Below are 24,318 nucleotides of genomic sequence, written 5' to 3' on the forward strand. Positions count from 1 at the left end.
TTCACATTTGGTAACTAAGTGTTCTACCACTTGAGCCATATCTTTAACTTTTCAGACAAGATCTTGCACTTTTCCCCCTGGCCAGTTTCTGTCTTGGATCTTCCTACCTTTACTTCCTGTGTAGCTGGGATTACAAGATTACCCTATCCCACTGGGCCAGACCAAATCTCTAGAGAATGAGGATCCTGTCTTATTCACCTAGATTGAAGGCTATGGTTTGAACTAACCTGACTAAGTGGCCTGCTTTAAAATAAAAATTTTAAAAGTAAAAATTGAATTGTAAATCAGTTGTTAGTGTTTCTATTAGTACTAATGGTAGGACAATAATATATGATCACTAGAAATTGTGGGCAAAATAGGATAAACATCTTTGTCCATAGCTAAGCCTGTAAGAAAACAAGGAAAATACCATCAAACTGCTTTGGGTTAAATCTTAATTCTGTTATTTTTACTGCTGACTTTGAGTAGTTTTCTAAGGGCCTCTGGACTCAGTTTCTGTGAAAAAGATAGCAGTAGTACTGCCTCATGGGATTATTGTGAGGAATAAATGGATTAGACTATGCAAAGCACTTAGAAGGATGCTATTACCCAGAAAAATATTCAATAACTATTAGCTTTTTTTTTTTTAAATTTGTGTTGGTCCTGGGATTTGAACTCAGGGCCTGGGCACTTCCTTGAGATTTTTTTGCTCCAGGCTAGCACTGTACCACTTTAGCTACCATTCTACCTCTGGTTTGTTTATTTTTTAAATAGCTGATTTTAGATGCAAGTCTCATGGGCTTTCTTCTTTCCTGTCCAGACTGGCTTGGAATCCCAATCCTCAGATCTCAACCTCCTGAGTAGCTAAGATTACAGGTATGAGTCACTGGTATTACCTTTTTATAATCACTTCTGAAAGACAGGTGTGAATCTTCTTCTATAATTGTGGATTTGCTAACTTTTCTTTAAAAACTATAATTTTCCCCCCATCCATATTTTAAGACCATGCTATTGATATATTCAAAGTTAGGACAGTATTCCTTTTATGATTAAATTTGCCTTTCTTGGAGCATAATTCCCTCATAGGTTTCAAATGCCTGAATCATTACACTAGTCAGAACAGTTCTGTAGGCCAGCTTGTTTTCCTGTCACGCTGGTGAACTCTTCAGCAGTTGGAATACCCCCTTATTGTGTAAAGCAAAAACTTTCCCCCCCCCACTCAAATAGGATTAGTGATCTTTGCCTGAGGATCAGTGAGTGAGTGAATACACAACTGTCCCCCCTCCCCTGTTACTGCCTCTTGTCTTGGACTACTCCTGAGTCTGCATCCGTTCTGATTCTCCAAGAATCAGAAATGAAGAAGGAATTTGGTGTGCAAAATATGTATTGAGAAATGACTGTGAAGAACAAGCAAAAGGATACAGTAAGTAGGAAGTCAATAGGGTCTTCAGAACAGGATGCACATTTAAGAAAAATGTGAGAGAGGATCCATGCAGACTGAAGTGTGGTTCTTATTCTCAGGTAAGTTGATGGGGAGTCACTAAGGGGAATCCGGCATTGCTTGCCAAGTGATAATACCAGGGTGCCACAACCCAGCGCAAACAAGGATTTGATCAGAGTGCTCCCATGAGTCAGAGGGGCTAAGGTGTGGCAGGGAAGTAGGCTGTCTGTCCTCTTCCACAGGCAGGTTTTCTAGAAGGTTCACAGAGTCATTCAATGACCTGGACAGCAGTGACTGCTCCTGGTGACACACACATTTGATTCTTTGCCTAGATAGCTTTAGAAAAGGGCTCTTTCATAGATTTTGGGCTCTCTTCCAAAGGGAGTTCAGTGGGACACATAGTAGTCCTTGTTAGTCACAACTAGCACTCCTTATATCCCTTCTTGACTATGTATTTTGATCACACTTATCCTTACCACACTCTCTTAAGGTCTTTGTGACTTACCTTTTTTTTTTCCTGAGGGGATCTGAGCATCTCAGGCCTATGTTGTAGCACATGCTTCTTTATAGTTAAGGGAATATCAAGGCATCTGTGTGAGTCGTTGAGTTCTATACATAGTCTCTCCGTCTCTATTGTAAAAAGCAGCACTGCCTCTTGTCTATCAGGGTCAACTTATATCTATCAAGATGGCAACATCTCTTCTTGCTTGGTCCCTGGACATCGGAAATTCAAAAAGGTCCTTCCTGGTGGCAACTATAGCTTATAGCTCAATGGGTCACTTGCTGTGGTCCTGTTTTGAGGTCAGAACTGAGAGTGTGAGGACAGGAAGCCCAAAGCATCTCTGGGGTCATTGGGAACAAAGCCTCCCCTAATACCTCTTATAGGACTCATTTATTCTTCCAGTTGGGGCCCTGTGGGAGCCTTATTGTAGTCCCTCCTATAGAGCCTACACTGCATCCTGAAGGGTAGTATGTCCCTTTTGTTGGATACCGTCTTCTAGTTATTCTGCTGTATGTTCATTAGGCCATTTTCATATTCTGGGAATCTGTTTTTTGGAGGGAGAGCCTTTGGAGAGTAAAGGAATAAGCAAGGTCATGGGGATCAGTGGCATTACTAGAAGAGAGACGCAAGCTAGGATGCTTCCTCTACCATGTGTTTTCCTCCATCATGGTACAGTGCAGCAGGAGGCCTTCAGCAGATGCTGAGTAGATGAAGCAACATGTTCTCAGATTTTCTAGCCTTTAGAGTCATGAGCCAAGTAAACTTCAATTTTTTTTTCTGTGTGTGTGAGTGTGTGCACACATGTGGCTCATGCGTGCACACATATTTGCATGCACCAGCACTGAGAATTAAATTTAGGAACTGAGCAACTACCCCTTAGCTTTTTCATTCAAGACTGGTGCTCTACCATTTGAGCCATACCTTCCCTCCTGGCTTTTTAATGGTTATTTGGAAATAAGGATCTCATGGGCTTTCCTGTCTAGGCTAGCCTCCAAACCATAATCTTTAGATATGAGCCTCCTGAGTAGCTACCAGCACCTGGCTTAAACATCTATTCTTTATAAATCCTGTCTTAAGCATTTTTAAAATAGTTGGAAAATGTATTAAGGCATATGGTATGTGATATAACCAGTAAATTTCCTGGTCTTGGGCCAACACCTGCACCTTATTTACTATGTATTTGACGGGCCATATGCCACTGCTCAGGAAACCCATCTAGAGTCTTACCTCAGGCCCTTTCACCTTTACACAGTGAATGATGCCTATCACCGAGAAGCTTTTCCTGTGCTACTACTTCTTAAGGCTACTTCTTGATGCTGCTGTAATGTAACTGCTTGTCTTCGTTTTATACCTACATACTTAGTTGACTGTTCAGTTAACCAGGCTCTGGCTTTTTCCACCTAAGGATTGTATGGGGAGAGCTTCAGACAACAGAGAAGTTCTGAGAATGACTGGACTAGGCTTGACAGGGAGTCAGTCAGCTGTTAATTCACAGGAGGCCCCGTATTGCATAGAAATGGCCTAGTAGCTTAAGTTCTCCAAATCTAGTCTTGGGCTGGCAGCAGCCCAGGGAAAGAATAGCCTTGGAGTTAACTCAGAGTCAGTTGTTAATCACAGGTGGGGTTCTATGCTGGATTAGAAATGGCTTCTAGATTTAGTCATTGGCTGGAAGTAGCCCAGAGAAAGAATAGCCTTGGAACTCACTCATAGTCAGTGGTTAATTATGGGGTGGAAGGTTGGTTGGAGAGAGGGTTTCTACATTGGGTGAAATGGTTCTTCATATCTAGTTAATGGCTGGAAGCAGCCCAGAGGAAAAGTAGCCTTTGTTCAGTCCTCATGAATGGGATTTATAAAGAGATTCAGGAGAGTTTTCCTGCCTCTTCCTCTATGCAAAGACAGGAGGCAGTCATCAGGGAATCAGAAAGGGAGATGCTGAGCCACGTATTGGTGATAATCCAGCCACACACTGAATCTGACTATACCTTGCTTTAGGACTTTAGCTTCTAGACTTGTGGTAAACAAATGTTATTGTTTAAGCCAGTGTGTGGCTATAATAGTCCAAACTGACTAAAATAATTGCCAAGAGCAAGAGGGGAAGTAGTCTGTGCAGAGTTCTATACTTGGTGTGTAATGGCCATAGAACCTCAGTCAAACTTGAGCTTACTTGAGCTTTATTTTTCTCATTTTTTTTTCTTTGTCAGTCATGAGGCTTGAACTCTGGGCCTGGGTGCTGTCTCTCAGCTCTTCAGCTCACGGCTAGTGCTCTACCACTTGAGCTACAGTGCCACTTCTGGTTTTCTGGTTGTTTATTGGAGGTAAGAGTCTCATGGTTTTTCCTGCCCAGGCTGGCTTTGAACCTGGATACTCAGATCTCAGCCTCCTGAGTAGCTAGGATTACAGGCATGAGCCACTGGTACCTGGCTTATTTTTCTCATTCTTACCATGCACATATATTTCCTAACTATAAGACAGAGCTTCTAACAGAAGTCTGAAAGTCTAAATGTAGTGTCGGCTGGGCACTGGTGGTTCATGCCTGTAATCCTGGATACTCAGGAGTCTGAGATCAATTAGCCACCAGAAAACTGGAAATGTGGCTCAAGTGGTAGAACACTTGCCTTGAGCTGAAGAGCTGAGGGACAGCGCCTAGGCCCAGAGTTCAAACCCCATGACTGACAAAAAAAAATGTAGTGTCATGTGTACTACTAGGTGATAAACACCTTGGAAACTATCCATCATTGTATTCTATGGTATTCCTTCCTTCCTTCCTTCCTTCCTTCCTTCCCTTCCTTCCTTCTTCCCTCTCTCCCACTCCCTTCTTCTGCTTTTCTTTCTTTTGTAGGTACTGGGAATTGAACTCAAGGTCTCCAGCTCACTTGACTTGCTTGCTCAACTGCTACTCCACTACTGGAGCCATGTCTTCAACCTAGCTCATTTTGGAAATGGAATCTGAATTTTCTGTCCATGCTTGGACATGTACTGCAATCTTTCACTTGTCAGCCTCTTGCTTAGCTAGGATTACATGCATGAGCTAAAGTGCCTAGCCCTATTAGTAGTTTATAGGGCTATATAGTTTATATAGGGTTTTAAAATATTATTTTTATAATCTTTTTTTATTTTTTTCAAATTCTTTATTGTGATTAAGCGATTACATAATTTCCCAAATTTCACAGTATTGTGGGATAGTGATGCTTAAAGTCACAAACACATTCTAACTTTCATGGGGCAAATTGTCTATCATTGTCTATCACATTTATGAGTTCTATGAGCTTTGACAATACAGTTATTTCTTCCAGATTGGGTGATACGTACATTTCTTTTCTTTTGCATAGCGTCAGCTGTTCCCTCTTTCCCACTCGTTCCCTCCCTCCCATCGCTGCCATTGAATTGCTTAGTTCATTTTGATCAATGTCTAGTGTAGCTGATGGGTCTCGCTGTTAAATGTTTTTCCCTGATTCCCTCTAGTTCTGTGTTCTCCTTCTGGTTTCCCTCCAGTGTGCACATATATTACATATATGTGATCAGCATGGGGTTTAGTAGTGATTCGATTAGATGAGTGGAAGTCCTTTCTTTCTTTCTTTTTTTTTTTTGTGGGTCCGGTCGTGGGGTCTGAACTCTGGGCCTGAGCTGTCCCTCAGCTCTTCAGCTCAAAGGTAACACTCTACCACTTAAGCCACAGCGCCACTTCCGGCTTTTTTTTTTTGTATTTTTTCTGCTTATGTGGTGCTGAGGAATCGAACCCAGGGCCTCATGCATGCAAGGCAAGCACTCTACCACTGAGCCACCTTCCCAGCCCAGTCCTGTGTTTCTTAAGCCTTGTGAATTTTGTCATATCACCTAACATTTTGGATTTAACATCCACTTATCAGGGAGACCATGTGCCGTTTGTCTCTTTGCTCTTGGCTTACCTCACTCAACATGATTTCTTCTAACTCCATCCATTTCCCTGCAAATGCCATTATTTTGTCCTTTCTAATGGCTGCATAATATTCCATTGTGTATAGATACCACAATTTTTAGATCCATTCATCTGTGGTGGGACATCTGGGGTGTTTCCATATCATGGCTATATATAGGGTTTTATAGTTTATAATCCTATATAGTTTATCTGGGTTAGTTGGTTAAGTGAGGGAATAAAAACTAATAAGCAAATAATGAATAAGGTAGTCTCAAAAAGTGCACAAAGCTATTCAGCAAAAATGTGTGTTATGTCAGGTGCTGGTGGCTCACGCCTGTAATCCTAGCTGCTCAAGAGGTTGAGATCTGAGGATTGTGGTTCAAAGCTAGCCAGAGAAAGGCCATGAACGGCCGTGAAACTCTTATCTACAATAAACCACCAGAAAACTGGAAGTGGTGCTGTGGCTTAAGTGGTCAAGTACTCGCCTTGAGCTATAGAGCTGAGGGACAGGCCCAGAGTTTAAGCCCCATCACCAAAAAAAAAAAAAAAAGTGTGTTATGTGATGGAACTCTCAGCCATACAGTTTGTTGCCTCCTATCAATTCTGAGAAGACCTGTCTATTTTCTTTATTATCCTGGCCATGATTTCTGCCTTTTCTGCCAGATCTTACAGGTGCCTTCCACAGAGGCTTATTCTCTGACTATATTGTCTGTGACTCTTTGCCACTGTCTATGTTCTCTGCAGTGGAGAGAGAGACCTGTCTTATGGGCCACAGAATCCTCTTTAGTGGAAGAATTTATGTACGAATAGGCCACAGCACATCTGCCTCTATTCAGCAGCCCTGAGGGGAATGTTATGGTGTGGCCTCTGGTCATAGCTGTGATTAACCAATGGAAAGAGTGAGTGATTAAAACACAGGTGATGATCCTCTCCACCATTCGGTACTGAACGCAATCAGAGCTAATGGAGCCAGGGGCTAACAGAGACGGTAAGAGTTAAATTTTCTTATGACTTCTAATAGTCAATATAAAAAAGGAAAGAATATTTTATTTAAGAAAATCAATCCCATAAAAGTGGGGACATTTTTTTTTCTGTGCAATTGCACCGCTCCCTTCAGCTGACAGGCTGGGGGAACAAAGATTTAGAAACCTGGCACTCTGTGGTTCTGGAGGGTGGGTTATGGAAAGCTGGGTGCAGGTGGTCATATCTGTAATCTTAGCTACTCAGGAGGCTGCGAACTAGAGTATCACAGTTTGAAACCATCCTGAGCAGAAAAGTCTGTCAAACTCCAGTTAACCAGCTAAAAGCAAGGTTGGAGGTATGGCTTATGGTGTAGAACACTAACCTTGAGCCAACACGAAGAACACATCAGAGGCTCTGGGTGTAATTCCCAACAGCAAGATGGAGGAGGGGGAAGAGTAGGAGGAGAAGGAGGAAGAAAGGAGGAAGGAGGAGGAGGAAGAAGAAAGAGGAGAAGGAAGAAGGAAAGAGAGGGCAGGAGGAAGAGGAGGAGTAAGAAAGAAATAAGAAAGAAAGAGAAATAGAAGAGAAGCAACAGTCCTAAATACAGTTGAGTTCCACCCACTTTTGGACCCCCAGTTCCTGCTTTTGTTGCCAGTCTGAGATTCTCCTCTCCACCGTCCAGCCAACCACCTCCACTCTAGAGTGGCTTTGCCCTGGAGCCATTTTGGCTGTTGGGTGAAGATAAAAGATAAACAACAACAAATTCAGTGGAAAGTAGGAATGGGGCAAACAGAAAATAGAGCAGGAATCCTAGAGGGATTTCTAGACAGGTGCTACCCATCTTCCTTCGAAACGGCTGGCCGCCCACTTACCGCCAGCCATTTACAGATGGTCAGTCCTCACTATCCTTCCCATCTGTCCCCCGAAGCCAGCACTGAGGCGCTGGGGTCTGTCAGGAAGTTTCTAGGGGAGCATGCTGCATCCTTTCTTGGTGCCCCATGGGGTGGTACCAGGGCGAATGACCCCGCTGAGCCGGTGCTCTCTCTGTAGCGCCAGGCCTGTGGGTGCTGTGCGCACGCGCCCGGGCGGCTCCTGGGGGGAACCGTTGGGGCGAATCTGATCCTGCACGGTGGTCCCAGCAGGTGCTTTGCCTTTGAGGTCTCTAGGTCTCTTATAGCTGTACTTGTGGTGGGCAGAAATTCTTCTGGTTTTACTGACGGGGGACTCACAGGGGGTCACCCCTGTGCTGGACGCATCATAGATGGACGCCATCTATGGAGATCTCTTTAGGTACCTGGATGGGGATGAAAATGGGTCCTTGGACTTATCTGAATTTCAGGAAGGCCTGCAGGATTTGGGGGTCAAGCAACCCCTGGAGGATGATGAGGTAGGCTTCATTCACAGGGGTTCTGATCAGAGAGATGGGCGCAGCGGAGGGGTGAAGCCAAACTTACCTATTTCTGGCCTTCTGTAATACTTGTGGTTTATGAGTGCTTCTTATTTTGTTTTTAAGGAATGACAACTAATACTCTGTTATCTTCTCCCCATTCTAATTGGCTATCACAAAATTTCCCTCTCCCCCCAACTTCGGATGGCTCTTCCACTAATTAGCTACAATTTTGTTCTGGAGGTCAACTTGTTCAATGTACTCACTTGTCATTAGTAGCCTAGATGGCAAACTGGAACAGCTGCTAGATCTGTACCTGCCATTTGGGGATGAAGAGAATTGTAGGTGATTCTCTAATGTTACGTTTTGGTTCCTCTTCCTAGGAAGGGTTTGGTCTGAATGGTTTATACTTTTGGGCTTTGACAGGTCTGAAGTGTCCTCATATTGTAACCTTAATTATAAAGATCAAGCTTGGACACCATTTCCGTTATGAACTCTTTCCTAGCAGTCTAGAATGTTGATCCTTCCCTTCTCAAAATTATGCTTCATGCAGTTTTATTCATGCACTTTCAAGAAATTATTATTTTCGTAATTAGTACTTCATGCCCACAAAAATGTTTTGTCATTAGGATTTGTAAAACTCTTCCTATTAGTCATGGGAGCGTTGGTAGTCTGTGAGCGTTGATAGTCTGTGTGTGTGTGTGTGTGTGTGTGTGTGTGTGTGTGTGTGTGTGTGTGTGTGTGTGTGTGTGTACTGGGGCTTAAACACAGGGCTGTTCCTTAGCTTTTTTTGCTCAGAGCTGGTACTCTGCCACTTGAGCCATATCTCTACTTCAGGTATTTTTTTTCTCCTGGTTAATTGGAGATAAGAGTCTAACACATTTTCCTGCATGGGCTAGGAGATCCTCAGATCTCAATCTTCTGAGTGACTAGTTTGTGTATTTTTTTTTTTTGGTGCTTGTATTGGGCTTGAACTCAGGGCCTCAAGCTCTGAGTGCTCAGCTTTTTGTGCACATGGCTGGTGCTCTACCACCTGAACCATGCTTCTAGTTCCAGCTTTTTGCTGGTTATGTGGACATAGAAGTTTCTTGGATTTGTCTGCATGAGCTGGCTATGAACCATGATCCTCATATCTTAGCCTTCTAAGTAGCTCAGATTACAGGTATGGGTCACTGGTGTCCAGCTAGAAGTCTTTAAATATCCATTTAGTCATTAGTTGTATTTTAAGCATGTTCTATGTATCAAACACTGTATCCTGGTTTCTTCATAATTTACTATTGATTTGGATGAGTGTCTTTCCCAAAGATCCCAGGATTAAAATCTTGGTCTCCAGACAGTGGTATTATTAGGAGATGGGGGGAGGGGATTTTTAAGATTCAGGACCTAGATGGAAGTCTCTGTCATATGGGGCTGTACCATTGAAGGAGATTGTGAACCTTGGTCCTTCCTCTTTCTCCCTGCTTCCTGGCACTTGGAGTGGGGCTTTCCCCTGCCTGGATGTGCTGCTCTGCCACAGGCCCAAAGGCTACTTATGTGCCCAGATGACCAGCAACTGACGTTCTGAGCCCAAATGAGCCTTTGCTCTGATTACCATGGGTGTTTCGTCACAGCACTGACTTAACATATCTGTGCTACCACCTGGAACAGGTGCTGTCTGTAGAAGAGTGGATTCCATAGTTCTAGTTTTTAAAAGCTCCCTTTAGTTCTTGAAGTCCTGAAAGTATGGAAATGCAATTATTTTTAGAGCTAAATGCTCTCCATCCTTCTTTAAACCCACACTTGCATTTCAGTATGTAAATTATGATTTGTATTTGCTCTTATGCTAACCACCAGCCTTTTAGTAGATCTTCTGGATTATGCCATAATAAGTGCCATCCTGCAAAACATAGTTATTTCTTGTCAAAACAAAAGTTTCTTTACAAATCTTTTCCCCCCACTTTTGGTAAAAGATGGAGTGGAAACCATATGAACATTTTTTCTAGTTAGTGATGGCTGATGAAGGTTCACACATCAATCCAAGCAGAGGTACGCAGGGGCTTCTCACCAAACATGGGCATCATGTTTTCCAGGAGAGATGTTGGCTTTTTCTTCAGGTGACAGTGACCTCTCCAAGAATTTCTGAGTTGAAGCTGTGCACATGTCTCTAGTTTTCTAGGAGGACAATTATTTATATAGACTGAAAATTCAATTGATGAAAAGCAATAGAAAATTACATTGTATAGTGGTTTTATTCCTGTGGGATTTTTTTGGGGGGTGCTTGTACTGGGGCTTGAACTGAGGGCCTGAGCAGTATCCCTTAACTTATTTGCCCAAGGCTGGTGCTCTTCCACTTGAGCCACACCTTCACTTCTGGCCTTTTGGTGGTTAATAGGAGATACAAATTTTCTAGACTTCCCTTCCTGGGCTGGCTTTGAACTGTTATTATTGGTCTCAGGTTACTGAGTAGCTAGGATTACAGGGGTGAACTACCATACCTGGCCATTGTTTCTTTTCTTTGATTTGCAAAGACAGGGTAAAACACACTTTGTTCCCAAATGATATGTACATGGAACAAGATACAGAATTGGAGATATTGATGGGGCTTCAGAATGCTTTGACATTTTTCTCCTGAATAATGCAAATCTCAGTTGAGTAATTTGAAAAAGAACTTGAAAAACAATCATTATTTTCTAGAAAGTAAGAAGTAGTATTTTAATCAAGCCTCTTTAGGTTATACTGGAAAAGAAACTAGCTTAGACAAAAAAAAGGCTGGACTATTTTTGTAGATACCCATTATCAGACTAAGGAAGTACTTTTCTATTCCTAGTTGTTAAGGGTTTTTTTTTCCTTTTGGTGGGGGTTGCTAAATGCTTGCTAAACAAGCACTCTACCACCTGAGTATAAATAACTGAAGTCCTTTTGGCTTTATTTTTTGAATAAATTCTCCTCCTACCCCTTCTCCTGAAGAGCTAGGATGACATGTAGTTAAGTTGGCCACTATGCCCAGCTTTATTGGTTGAGATGAGGTCACGCAATATTTCTCTGGTTGGCCTCAAATCCATATCCTCCCAGTCTCTTCTTCCTAAGTATCTGAGATTACAGACATGAGCTTCTAAGAGTTCTTAATCAAGATATTGAATTCATCAAATATTTATTAAGATAATCATATGACTTTCTCTGTTTATGCTATAAATTACAAGATTTCTTAATGTTAACCCAACATTCCATTTTAACTTGTTTATCTGTCCTCCATATAAAATATATAAATAGTACATATAATTTTATATATTATGGCATTTGATCTACCATCCTTTAGGCGTTTTATATATGTATTATCAGTGACATTGCTAATAATTTTCTTTTTGAAGAGATGGCATGAAGGGTAGATCTGCCTCATCAAATGGGTTGAGAAATATTGTCACCTTTCCACTTCTCTGAAACATTGTTGTTACTACTTCCTTGAAAGTATTGTAGAGTCAGGCACGGGTAGATTATGCCTGTAATCCTAGCTATGCAGGAGGCTGAGACCAGAAGATTGTGCTTCAAAGCCAGCCCAGGCAAGAAAGCATGGAAAACTGGAAGGGGATCTGTGGCTCAAGTGGTAGAGCACCAGCCTTGAGTGCAAAAGCTCAGGGACAGCACTCAGGACATAAGTTTAAGCCCCAGTAACAGCATTCCCTCCTCCCCCCACAACATTGCTGTGTTTTATTGAAATAAAAACAGCATTTTTCTTATCAAATTTAGCAAAAAGATTTAGAAATGTCTTGTAGTGGGATACTTACATTTAAGTTTGTGCTGTAATGGAATTTTTGGTCATGTGTGTGTTTGTGTATATATGTATGTATGTGTGTACATGCGTGTACATGTACATTTGCACACAGTTGGATTGAGGTATTAAGATAATTTAGCACTCTGGTTCATATTTACAATAAAATTGTTTCTATTTTTATTTATTTATAGAAAATTTTTGATACTGGAGATACCAACAAAGATGGGAAGCTGGATTTTGAAGAATTTTCCAAGTACCTCAAAGACCATGAGAAAAAAATGAAATTGGCCTTTAAAACTTTGGACAGAAATAATGATGGTGTGTCTTTCTCATTTTTTGTTTTTCACCAGTTTTGAAGAAACATTTTTTGGACTTTTGAAAGTCTAAATTGATGCCATATTTATTCTTTTTCAACATGTAATTATTTCTTGTGTTACTGTTCACTCATTTGTTTTAATAATCTTAGTTTTCTTTACAGTTCATATTTTAATGAAGAAAACTTACAGATAGCATGGTCTACTGAATGGACATAAATGTTAACTATAGAACAGTCAATATGCTGATGTGACTTAAAGCTAAGGGTTAAAAATTAGGCTGGGGAAAAAAAAAGCTTCAACCAGCTAGAGCTGGAAAGAAGGGGAAGGTGGCTCAGTGGTAGAGTGCTTGCCTTGCATGCATGAGGCCCTGGGCTCGATTCCTCAGCACCACATAAGCAGAAAAAGCCAGAAGTGGCCCTGTGGCTCAAGTGATAGAGTGCTAGCCTTGAGCTGAATTGCTGAGAGACAGCACCCAGACCCAGAGTTCAGGCCCCAGGATGGAAAAAAAAAAAGGCTGGGTGTAGTTGTACATGCCTATAATCCCAGCTATTTGGGAATTAGAGATTGAAAGGATCACAAATTGAAGCTAGCCCAGGAAAATCAACAAACAAGCTAGGGTATACACTTATAATTCCAGCTACACAGAAGTTTATACGTAGGAGGAAAGTAGTCAGAGACTGAACCTTGGGTGAAAACTTGAAATTCTATCTGAAAAATAACTAAGGCAAAAAGGGCTAGAGGCATGGCTCACACGGAGAGTACTTGCCTAGCAAGCAAGAAGCCTGAGTTCAAGCCTTAGTACTGCAATAATAATAATAATAATAATAATACATACTTGCCTTTTCTGTAAAAAATATTTATTTCTATTCATTTATAGGCATGGATATTATATATTCTAAAATTTTAAAACTTTCAGATTATCTTATATTTAATATATTTTTTTAAAGATTAAGGAGGAACAAGGTACTGGTGGCTCATGCCTATAATCCTAGCTACTGAGAAGGCTGAGATCTGAGGATTATGGTTTGAAGCCAGCCTGGCCAGAAAAGTTCATGAAACTTTTATCTCCAACAAACTACTCAGAAAAAGCTGGAAGTGTTGCTGTGGCTCAAGTGGTACAGTGCTGGCCTTAAGCATAAAGAGGCCCAGGGCCCAGGCCCTGAGTTCAAGCCCCAGGACCAGCAGAAAGAGAAAAAAAAAGGACTCTGCTCTTGAAAATTAAAGGAAAATATAGATAGCATATAGCATGAGACATTTAACTATATACTTTCTGATTGGTATTATGTCCTCTCTATTTATAGGAGTAGCTTAGAGTCCCAGTTATGAAGGGCATAAAACAAAGGCCATGGTATGAGAAAGGGAGGCACCATGAATGTCCCATCTCTAGCAACAATCAGTGAAAGAGGAAATTTATCAAGGTTATAACATAGCTCTACATTCCTCTCTCTTTATAAAGAGTCAGGGTCACCCATTCCATAGACTTGCTATTCAGTAGAGAAGTTGAACAAATAGGTTGAGAGAAAATGGGGTTTATATTGTAATGGCAAACATCACATAAAAGTTTAGACATAAATATTTTAGCATCATGGGCACTGAGGTCTTAGCTGTGGCTGCTTAGCCATAAACAATATGCAAACCAATAGGCTTGGCTGTGTTCCAATAAAACTTTATTTACAAAGACAGTTAACAAGCCTTATTTTGCTTGAAAGTTACTGATTTACACTAAATCTAAATTCAAAGCAAATTCTTACAAACCAAGTCGATTCAACTAATTTAGAATGAGTTTGGTTCAAGTCTATGATTCTATATCAGGAAGAGCTGAGCTTATGATAGAAGATAGAACTATGAGAGCATCCTTGTCTTCTGATAAACCTTTATGCCTGTCCCCATTCTAGTCTTCTTCTAATTGTCAAGCATAATTCAGATGTTACAATCAGCTTGCCTTCCTTTCTGCAAATTTCCAGTCTAGTTTGGACTCTGAACTGGAAGGGCTGGCTCAAGTGGTAGAACACTTGTCTAATAAAAAGCAAGGCCCTGAGTTCAAGTCCAGTACTACAAAAAAAAGACAGAAATCTTGAATGTCTATGGCCATATCACCTTGAATATACCCATATTGTCTTAGCTTGATCACCTTTCAGTTGAGTTGTGGTGGAAACTTTCTTGATAAACTTAGGAAAGCCAAAAGTGGAGAAATGGAACTACCTCAGGATCAACTGCCAGATAATTAGTGGCCAGTGATCCCAGCACATAAGCCATACACATATCCATGTCCTTCACAGAAAATTCTAATAAAGATGATATTTTGTGTGTGTGTGTATGTGTACCAGTCCTGGAACTTGAACTCAGGCCTTCAGCTTTTTTTTCTTTCCCCTCAAGGCTAGCACTCTACCACTTGAACCACAGCTCCATTTCAGCTTTTTGGTGTTAATTAGAAGTTAGAGTCTCAGAAACTTAGTTTTGAACTATGATCCTCAGATCTCAGCCTCCTGAGTAGCTAAAAGACAATGATCCATTTAATGACACATTTACAGCAAATGTAAACAGTATCACTTTATCTCTCTCTCTCTCTTTTTTTTTGCATTAGTGCTGGTACTGGGTCTTGAACTCAGGTACCGGGGCTTGAACACAGGCCCTTGTGCTCCTGCTTGACTTTCTTTCTCATGACTGGTGCTCTATCTACTTGAGACTTAGGGACTGCTACTTCTTAATTTCATCACTGAGTAAGGCTATTGGAACTCTGGGATCTTCTGTGGAATGTCAGGTTTTAGCTATATGATTGTTAGTGATTACTGAGTTAAATGATGTGCATATATTTTTGTTCCATGTTCATGTTTACTTGGTCAAAGTTTGAGTATTGATGTGCTAATATGGATTTAAGCTGATCTATAATGTACCTAGACACATAATTTTGCCTTAATCATTATAAATCTTTCTCTTGAATAGAATTGAAAATTCAATTTCCAAGATCTTTGTCAATTCTGAGTCTGAGTTTCTGTTGTTTTCATTTGCTTAAAGGAAAAATTGAGGCATCAGAAGTTGTCCAGTCTCTCAAGACTCTGGGTGTAAATATTTCTGAACAACAAGCACAATTGATTCTAGAAAGGTAAGCTCCTTGTCCTGTTTATTACTACCACTGCTACTGCTACTACTACTGCTACTACTACTACTACTACTACTACTACTACTACCTCTACTACTACTATTTTGTGCTGGTACTGGGACTTGAACACAGGGCCTGGGCTCTGTCCCTTAGCTTTTTTCACTTAAGGCTGGTGCTCCACCACTTGAGCCACAGCTCCATTTTCATCTTTTATTGGTCGTTTACTGAGTTTCACAGACTTTCTTGCAGGAGCTGGCTTTGAGCGGTGATCCTCAGATCTCAGCTTCCAGAGTAGCTAGGATTACAGATGTTAGCCACTAGTGCCCAGCTTGATGGTTATTTTCCATTCTCACTTTAATATTCTTCATTAGAGAGATGCATGTGTTAAATGAGGCTTTAAAGCATTTTTCTGTACTGCACTATTCATTATTCTTAGTAGCCATTGTTTGTCTTTCTTTTTTCCCCGTATTTGTTTTGTGTATGCCTTTATGTGTCTACAGGCAGGGATGGGAGAGGGAGCCCAGAGAGTGGAACAGGAGTAGGTGTTACAGTCGGACACAAGGTGACAAGGACTTGACTGTTTCTTGTCTTCCTCCTCTTGCTTTCTGTGGTGACAATAGAACTCATTTTTTTCTAAGGTAAATTGTCTAGCAAATTGTTTAGGTGTTTAGGTGGCTAGATGAGGAAAAATTCCAAAGGTCTTCCAGTGATCAAATAACTATTGACTTTAATTCTCAGAACTCAGTGCCAATCTGAACATCATTATCTGGAACCATCAGCTCAGCTGTTTAGTCAGATATTTACAGCCTTAATCTGCTATTTTACAAGATGGGATCATACCCTCTGAAGTATAGATACTTTTATAACTCTTTTATTACCACCTATTCTGCCACCCCCCCCTCCGCCCCCATGGTACTGAATAGTACTATTTTTTTTCTTTTTCAATGGTACTGGAGTTTGAACTAAGGGCCTTGTGTTTGCTAGATGGATATTTACAGTTGAGTCATGCTTCCAGCCCTCTTTTGCACTAGTCATTTTTTAGATAGGGTCTTGCGTTTTTCCTAGGTCTAGGCTGGATTGTAATCTACTTGTTTCATACATTTCGTCAGAGCTGGGATGGCAGGGACATACATCAAGACCAGCTTCTTGTTCAGATAAAATCCTGTGGACCTTTCTGCCCAGGCTGGCCTTGAACTGTGATTGTCTTGATCTTAGCTTTCTCAAATATCACTGCACCCAGCTCATCGGTTTAAGAAAATGTCTCACAAGGTCAGCCCAGCCTGACCTTGAACTGCAACTCTCCCAATTTCGGTCTTCTAAGTATCTAGGATTACAGGTGTGAGCTTTGATGCCTGGCTTCATTCATTTAATCATCTATTTATTTGATGGTATTGAACATTGAACTCAGAGCCTCACATTTGCTAGTCAGGTGCTCTACCACTTATGCCCTTTTTCTTTTTCTTGTTTTTATTATTTTTATTTTTTGTTTATATGGTACCAAGGAATCCAACCCAGGGTCTCATGCATGAAAGTTAAGCACTTTACCACCAAGCCACATCACCAGCCCCTACTTACGCCTTTTGATTAGGTTCTCATGACTATGTCAGGGTTAGCCTATACCACAATCTACCTATTAAAGTTTCCAGTGTAGCTGGGATGAAAAGCATTAACCACGATGCCCAGCTTTTATTGGTTGAGAAAAGGTCTCACAAACTTTATGCCTAGGGTGGCATTGAGCCAGTTACAGCAGTGAACAAAATCAGCCCAAATCCTGCCCATACTTGGGAGTTCGAGGATGGGGTTAGATAATGAACAATTGTAATGAAATAGAAAATAGTGATTCAGTAAAGCTACAGATGTTGCAAACAAAAAATGAACTTGTAAAAGTAAGTAGTGACTTGGTGTCTCCTGTAGATATGGAATGTCAAAGTCTGTGCACTGGGACAAATGAAGTGTAATTTCATGTATGCAGATCAGAATGTAAAGTGGCTCCAGAAAGCATAATAAGTATTTCAAACTTACATTTTATTTGACTACCATCTTTCTGCAGCCTTTCCATAAAATTACAATAGTGAACAAGCCAATCAAAAGTCTGTCATGATGCTGAATTGATCTTAGGGGGAAAAAAACAGTACAGATGGACTCTGTTTTCAATAGAGTTGTAAAACAAGCAAAAAGTTTGTGTTAAATATTTAAGATTATAACATGTTAATTTTAAAGGTGAAAATGAGGTACAAACATGAGATGTCTTGCTGATTTTTGTGTTATCTTCAATTTTATTCACCAACATTTTATGGTTTTCATTGAAGCTTGTTTATATCTTTGATTAAATGAATACTTTGGGTTTTTTTTAGCTATTACATTGATTTTTCTGTATTGTAATATAGTAATGGTACTTATTTTTATATACTGATCTTGGTACACTAAAACTCTTCTGCATTCATTGAATAGTTTGTTTTGTTTGTGTGTAGTCTCTGCCGTTTTCTATACTTAAGATCCTGTCATCTGCAAACAGTGAAAATTTAATTTCACCCTTTCTAATTTATGTCCTTTATTTCCAGGATTTCTTAAGCATTTAAAGGCCTACTTAATAAGAGTTTGATTTCTTACAATCACTGCTTTTTTTCCTTTTTATCATGCAACCTGGAAAAGCAAATTGCAGCATATTTCAAAATTGCATCCAAATGTTGCAGCAGAATGGAAAAAACAAACAAACAAAAAAGAAACCAAAAAACAAAAAAAACCCAACAAACCTTCCCGAGTCAGTACAAGCAAACATGGACCATAATTCATTCATGACTACTTTCCAGTATTTAATTGTCTAAGTTTTGTGTTTTATAGCTCATGACAGGGTGCCTGCGGCAGTCTTTAGTGAACTCTCACTGTAATGTTGGGGTTTATTTTTGTCTAGGTAGTTAAACCTACCTTACAGGACCATTAAATGCCTGCTGCTAATTCTGACAACCTAGTGTGATGGGGTTTAAGTTTTTAATAAGTATATTGCATTGGCAAAAGAAATTGTTATTGTGTATGATGACCAGTAATCTCAGCTTTGTCCCTGTGTTCTTTAATCTCTTAAAAATTCTTTTAGTATTGATGCTGATGGGACAATGACAGTGGATTGGAATGAATGGAGGGACTACTTCTTATTTAATCCTGCTTCAGACATCCAGGAAATTATTCGTTTCTGGAAACATTCTACAGTGAGTTTGCTTTGTGTAATTATACTTCTTTGGAACTGCATGCCATTCACAGAATTACCACCCAAGAACCCCTGTGTAACATCTGAGCCAGGGTGCCCAAACCCCAGTAGTTCCTTACCTTGAAGAAATTTATTAGACAAACATGCGAAAGTCTTTAAAATCATGCCATTGTCCAAAATTAGAAGGACCACCTTGATGCATGAGCTGTGGAGCTTTAATTAGCATATACGTCTTCTGCCAGGAAGAAGTCTAAAAGTCACATATTGCCCACATCATCTCAACACCTATGACTACTAAGGGCTTACCTTGTCCATGTTGATGTGGCCTCAGGTCCCTTCTGAAACTTAGGCTTATTTAGGCAGGCTCCTACATGTATCTCTGGCATGGGTTGAGGATACTCAGTGAACTCACTGAAGGTTATGTAATATTTTTGGCTCATTTGCACAGTATTTCACACAAGTTGGTATTCCACAAGCTTTTACATTTTGATTAGGTTTTATCAATATTCTGCTAAAATAAGGTGGTACTGAAATGAAATTTCCTCTGCGTCATCTCCTCTGGAGACCACTGGGGACTCTCTGGAGGAAAAGAGTGAGCTTCTCTTCTGTATTCACTCATGGATTACTGCCATTAGCAGCAATGCCTAAATACTATGAAAATTGTTGGTGATTAATATCCATTCAACTGTGAGCATAAAATAAAATAAAGTAGTGCTACATTAGCAGTTCAGTTGGACACATTTAATACCTATATGAAGTATTACTCATTTTTTATTGTAAACTGAGAGAAGGGAAGGTCATTTCCATGGCCTCGCTCCTTACCCTTACATGCTTGCCTGTGAAATCTCTGATGTCAACCAAAATGAGTTAGATAATTATAAGAACATGATTATAGAATTTCATTTCTTTCAAGCTACATTTGTAACCTGTAGCAATGTTTAGGACAGGTATGATGAATGATCATTTCACATAATATCCACCTCACTTGCTAAATTTTACATACAATCTCTTGCATGCTTTAAGTAACAAGCCAGATTTGTAAAACTATTTATAGAGAGTAAATATAGGAACCGAGCTTAGGGAGAGTCACATATTAGTAAGATGAGTACATTTCCTATCAAGCATTGTTACCCCCTCCTTTGTTTTTTTTCCCTACCGTCTCTTTCCTCCCCACATCCCCAACTCCTCCCCTCCCCAATTGTAAAGTTCGTTTTCAACATAGTGTCTTATACATCTCATTGTTACAATAGGTCAACCTGTATCCTTGTTACAGCATTTTGTTATTTCCCTTTCCCCCTCCCCAAATTAGAAAAATGTATATACAAGATGCAGGGCACCAGAATCAAATACAGTGAAAACAGGGGTTATCCCATGGAGGAAGAACAGGGTTTTTGTTTCATTTTATAAAGTAATGTGCCATGGTTTGTGTCATATGTAGATATACTTTTGAGGAACTGACAAACTTAATTCCTTCCTTCCTTCCTTCCTTCCTTTCCTCCTTCCTTCCTTCCTTCCCTCCCTCCTTCCTTTCTTCCTCCCCTCCCCTCCCCTCCCCTCCCCTCTCCTCTCTCCTCTTCTTGTCCCAGGACTTGAATCCTGGGCCTGGAGTCACTGTCTCTGAAACTCTTTGTGCTTGAGGCTAGTGCTCTATCACTTGAGCCACAGTGCCACTTCCAGCTTTTTCTGAGTAGTATATTGGAAATAAGAGTCTCATGAAGATTCTGGTTTTGAACAGGGATCCTCAGATCTCAGCCTCCTGAGAAGCTAGGATTACAGGTGTGAGCCACTGGTGCCTGGCCTAATTTCTTAAAAGTTGTCATCACTAATGCTTGTCTAGCATCCTGGAAAGTATACTAGAAAGGATTCACTATATCTGATGAAATGCTGTTCTTTTATTATAACTTAAACAAACAAAAGTCACCTTGTCTATAAATAAAGAATGTTGTTAATGATTGAGTTGATAAAAAATTGGTCATTATTGATTTGATAAAAATTGGTAATTACATTAATTGAATGTGGTAATGATTTGATAAAATTGGTAATAATTGCTTTAGTAAAAATTGGTAACTTATTAAATGCATGTGGTAATCATCTCTTTGGTAAAATCAGTAATTAATGATTGATTTGGTAAAATTGGTCATTAACTTTATTATTGGTAAATTAAATTGGTAATTATTTTCATTTCTTGTGAACTGATACTACATGATATTTAGTGTGAACAGACTATAATCATCTAAGTGCTTAGACTGGCTTATTGTAAGTTCTGAGGAATATAGATAATCTTAACCAAAATAATGCATGCTTCTCTAGAACTAACACCAGCAGAAGCCTCTCGTTGGAGGGTCCGTTTTTAGCCGAAGGAGTAAGATGGTCTTTTTCTCCCGTGTGCACAGGGGATTGACATAGGGGACAGTTTAGCTATTCCTGATGAGTTCACAGAAGAAGAGAAGAAGTCGGGGCAGTGGTGGCGGCAGCTGTTGTCCGGAGGCATTGCTGGGGCCGTCTCTCGAACAAGCACTGCCCCTCTAGATCGCTTGAAGGTCATGATGCAGGTGAGCTCCAGGGCTTTGCTCTGAGTCATGTGCTGCTTTGGAAAAAGATTTTAAGTTTCTGTTTTTTAAATTAGCCTATGTTAGCTGTACGAGGGTAATTTCGTCATGACCCCTGCATATGTGTAAACTACATAACCCATCAACCTTACCTTGGTTTCCAGTCTCTTTTATCCCACGTCGTCTTCTTACAACAATTTCAACAAGTGTCATTGTTCTATTTTCACTCATACAAATAATCTACGTGAACCATACTCACTCTCTTGTTAGCCTTTTCCTTTTCCTACTGGTCCCCCCAACTCCATTTGCGTCTATTTTGCTTCCCTGTTGTTGTTTTAGACCGTGTATTAATTTTAACAAGCATGTATTATGTGTTGCTCTGAATTTTCCCACTCGTATCTCTCAGCAGCTTTCACTGTGCTGCTGTATACTGTCTTCTTACACAGTTGCACTGCATTTAAAAATTCATTCTCTCTTTCTCAAAAAGAGGTTTCAAAATGTTCCAGTAATTGTCATACCTTAAAAAAAAGTTTTATTTTTTTGCTAATAACCCTTAGTTCAGTCCATGTAAGTATTTGGCAATATTCTGCCAAACCTTAAATTATTGGTGGGTGTATGTGTGTAAGAGCTTTTAATCTTTGGCTTTCTATGATTATTCAACTGTTTCATTAAAAGAAATCCTCTAGCCATTATTATAGTGTTCACTTTAAATTACTTGTATTTTTATTCATTTTTATGTTATTTTATTAAAAGTGGGGCATTTCTGAAATCTAGCATCAGGGGATAAAGATACAATTTTAAAAATTATTTAAAAGCTAAGATTAGCAGAAAAAGACCTGGATTTATAGACTGGCTTCTCTGTTCACTCTCAGTGTGGTATTAGGCTAGAAAGAAGCAAGGAATGGAAATGAATTAATACAGCAGACCCTTGGTACTCATGGGTACCTGGTTTCAAGGAGAACACACCTGAGAAAGTTCAGGGCGGTGCTGCACATGTTTGATTCATTTCTTCCATATCACCGCCCAACTTCCACTAAAGGATGTGCCACCTTTGAACAAATCTTAGATTTCCACTTGGTGCTTCATTTAAGCACATTGCATGGCCTTTTAAGACGTGGGAGGATTACTATAATGTTCACTTTGTTTTGGGGGCACCATTTGCTTTTTGGGGGGAGGCAGATTCCACAAAATTCAAAGGCAGGGAGACATTCAGTAGATCACACAAAGATTTAAACATGATTGACGATAACATGGGACTGGCCAGGAGTCTCTTGATATCCATGGAGCTGAGTGATGTTTGGAAAGTTTCACTTAAATTTAAAAAATTCTTTTGATTTAAAACATTATTATTATTTTAATAAACTTGGTTAAAACTGCATGTAATCTATGTATAAGGAGGAATTTGTGTAGTTCAGCTAGGTAGGTATTTATTCTTACGCTATTCATGGAGTACCTGAGGCTGTAAGAGTTCACTAACTTTCCCTTTCTAATGAGCTAATTAGCTAGACCAGGAATTGCGTGTCTTTACCACTTGAGCTTATCGTTCTCACACTGTGTGTGGCCATTGAGGTCTTATTTTTCTTCATTCTGAAATTGTAATATCTAACAGGATGACCTTATAAGACAACCCAATACACTGGGACACTTGAATAACCTACTGAAATACAGAAGCTGCTTAAAAATTATTTTAAAAGTTGTGTTTTATATATATATATATATATGCACATACATATACACATACATGTATATTTAAAACTTTTTGTTTAAGACTTTTGTACACAAATATTTCTGATCTATTTTTTTTGGTAGTATTGGGACTTGAACTCAGGCCCTCATTCTTGCTAGGCAGATGCTCCATTACTTGAGCCATGGTTTTAGTCCTTTGGCTTTAGTTATGTTTTAGATATGATCTAATATTTTGGCCTGGGCTTGCCTCAGGCATGGACCAACAAACTTGACTTATTTGTTGAGACATTAGTGGTATCTGTTTAACTTTTTGCCTAGACTAGTCTTGAACTACACTCCTCATTTTCATCTCCTGAGTAGCTGGGGTTTGCAGGTGTGAGCCACTGAGCCTAGCCCAGTTTCTAAGATTTTTTTTCAGAATGTAGCCAAGTCTCAAAATTTGTTTAGGGACAAGCATGGTGTTTTTTAAGAAAAGGGGGTGGGGATTGGTATATGTGTTTTCTGTTAGGAACAGTAGCAAATTGACTTTGAAGAAGCTTAAACACTCATGTTTTCCTAAAATCTATTGTGAAGTTTATTTATTTAAACAAAAATGGATTTTTCAGGACTTTTTGATTCTGCAAATTTGAGGTGGTTTCCAAAGTCATCTTCAGGTTTGATATACCCACAGTACTCAAAAAGGTTTTATACCCATGGCCCTGTTTTATTACAGGGAAAAGATAAAGATTAAAATCAGCCAAGCAAAGGAAGTACAGAGGGCTGAGTCCAGGGAAGTTCCAGCCTCAGAGCGTCTCCTGTCCGGTTGCTGTGGAGTCTTAATGCTGTACTTTATTAGCATGGACGTGGAGCAGTAAGCACAGGGCACTGCAGGGAGGCTCACCCCAGCCTTTGGTGTCCAGCATTTTTATTTGGGTCACATTCTATTCTGGCTGTATGGATGACCTTCAGTCTTTTTTAAATTAATTAATGTTTTTTTAAATTGTGTAAATATGGTAGAGAGGGGTTACAATTACATGAGCAAGGTAATGAGTACATTTCTTACCAAGCATTGTTGCCTCCTCCTTTGTTTCTCTTACCATCCCTGTCCTCCCATCACTGCCCCCCCACCCTGCCAAAGTTGTAAAGTTCGGTTTTTCAACATCATGTCTTGTATGTTTCATTGTTGCAATGGGTCCACCTGTATCCCTATTTAAACGATTTGTTTTTTCCCTTCCCCTCCCCAAATTATACCAACATCAAATGCAGTGAAAACAGGGGTTATACCATGGGGGAGGGACATACAAAGCAACAAAGAAATAATCTTATAAATATGTTAGAAACAATCGCAAGAAAGAAAAACCATTTGAGTCCTTTAGCTTCTTCCATCTTCTTTTTCTCCCTTTCTTTTCCTTCCTTCTCTCCTTCTTCCTGCTCTCTCTCTCCTTTCCCTTCCTTACTCCCTCCTCTCCCTTCCTTCCCTTCCTCCTTTCTTCCCTCCTTCTTTTGATACTTTTATTTCCCTTTCCTTTTCTTCCCTCTTTTTCCTCCCTCCCTCCCTCCCTCCCTCCTT

At 39.9% G+C, this 24,318-nt stretch overlaps 1 protein-coding gene across 1 annotated transcript in view; it reads left to right on the forward strand.

The window, feature by feature from the left end:
• The window catches only part of LOC105997429 (calcium-binding mitochondrial carrier protein SCaMC-1), a 58,638-nt gene that overhangs the window by 1,958 nt on the left and 32,362 nt on the right, over positions 1-24,318 (forward strand). The window contains exons 2-5 of the mRNA XM_013031852.1: positions 12,107-12,233; positions 15,248-15,335; positions 18,424-18,535; positions 20,928-21,086. Coding sequence (XP_012887306.1) covers positions 12,107-12,233; positions 15,248-15,335; positions 18,424-18,535; positions 20,928-21,086 — 486 coding nt within the window. The remainder of the gene's footprint in view (positions 1-12,106; positions 12,234-15,247; positions 15,336-18,423; positions 18,536-20,927; positions 21,087-24,318) is intronic.

Source organism: Dipodomys ordii, unplaced genomic scaffold (assembly GCF_000151885.1).
Source record: "Dipodomys ordii isolate 6190 unplaced genomic scaffold, Dord_2.0 Scaffold146, whole genome shotgun sequence".
Classification (NCBI taxonomy): domain Eukaryota; kingdom Metazoa; phylum Chordata; class Mammalia; order Rodentia; family Heteromyidae; genus Dipodomys; species Dipodomys ordii.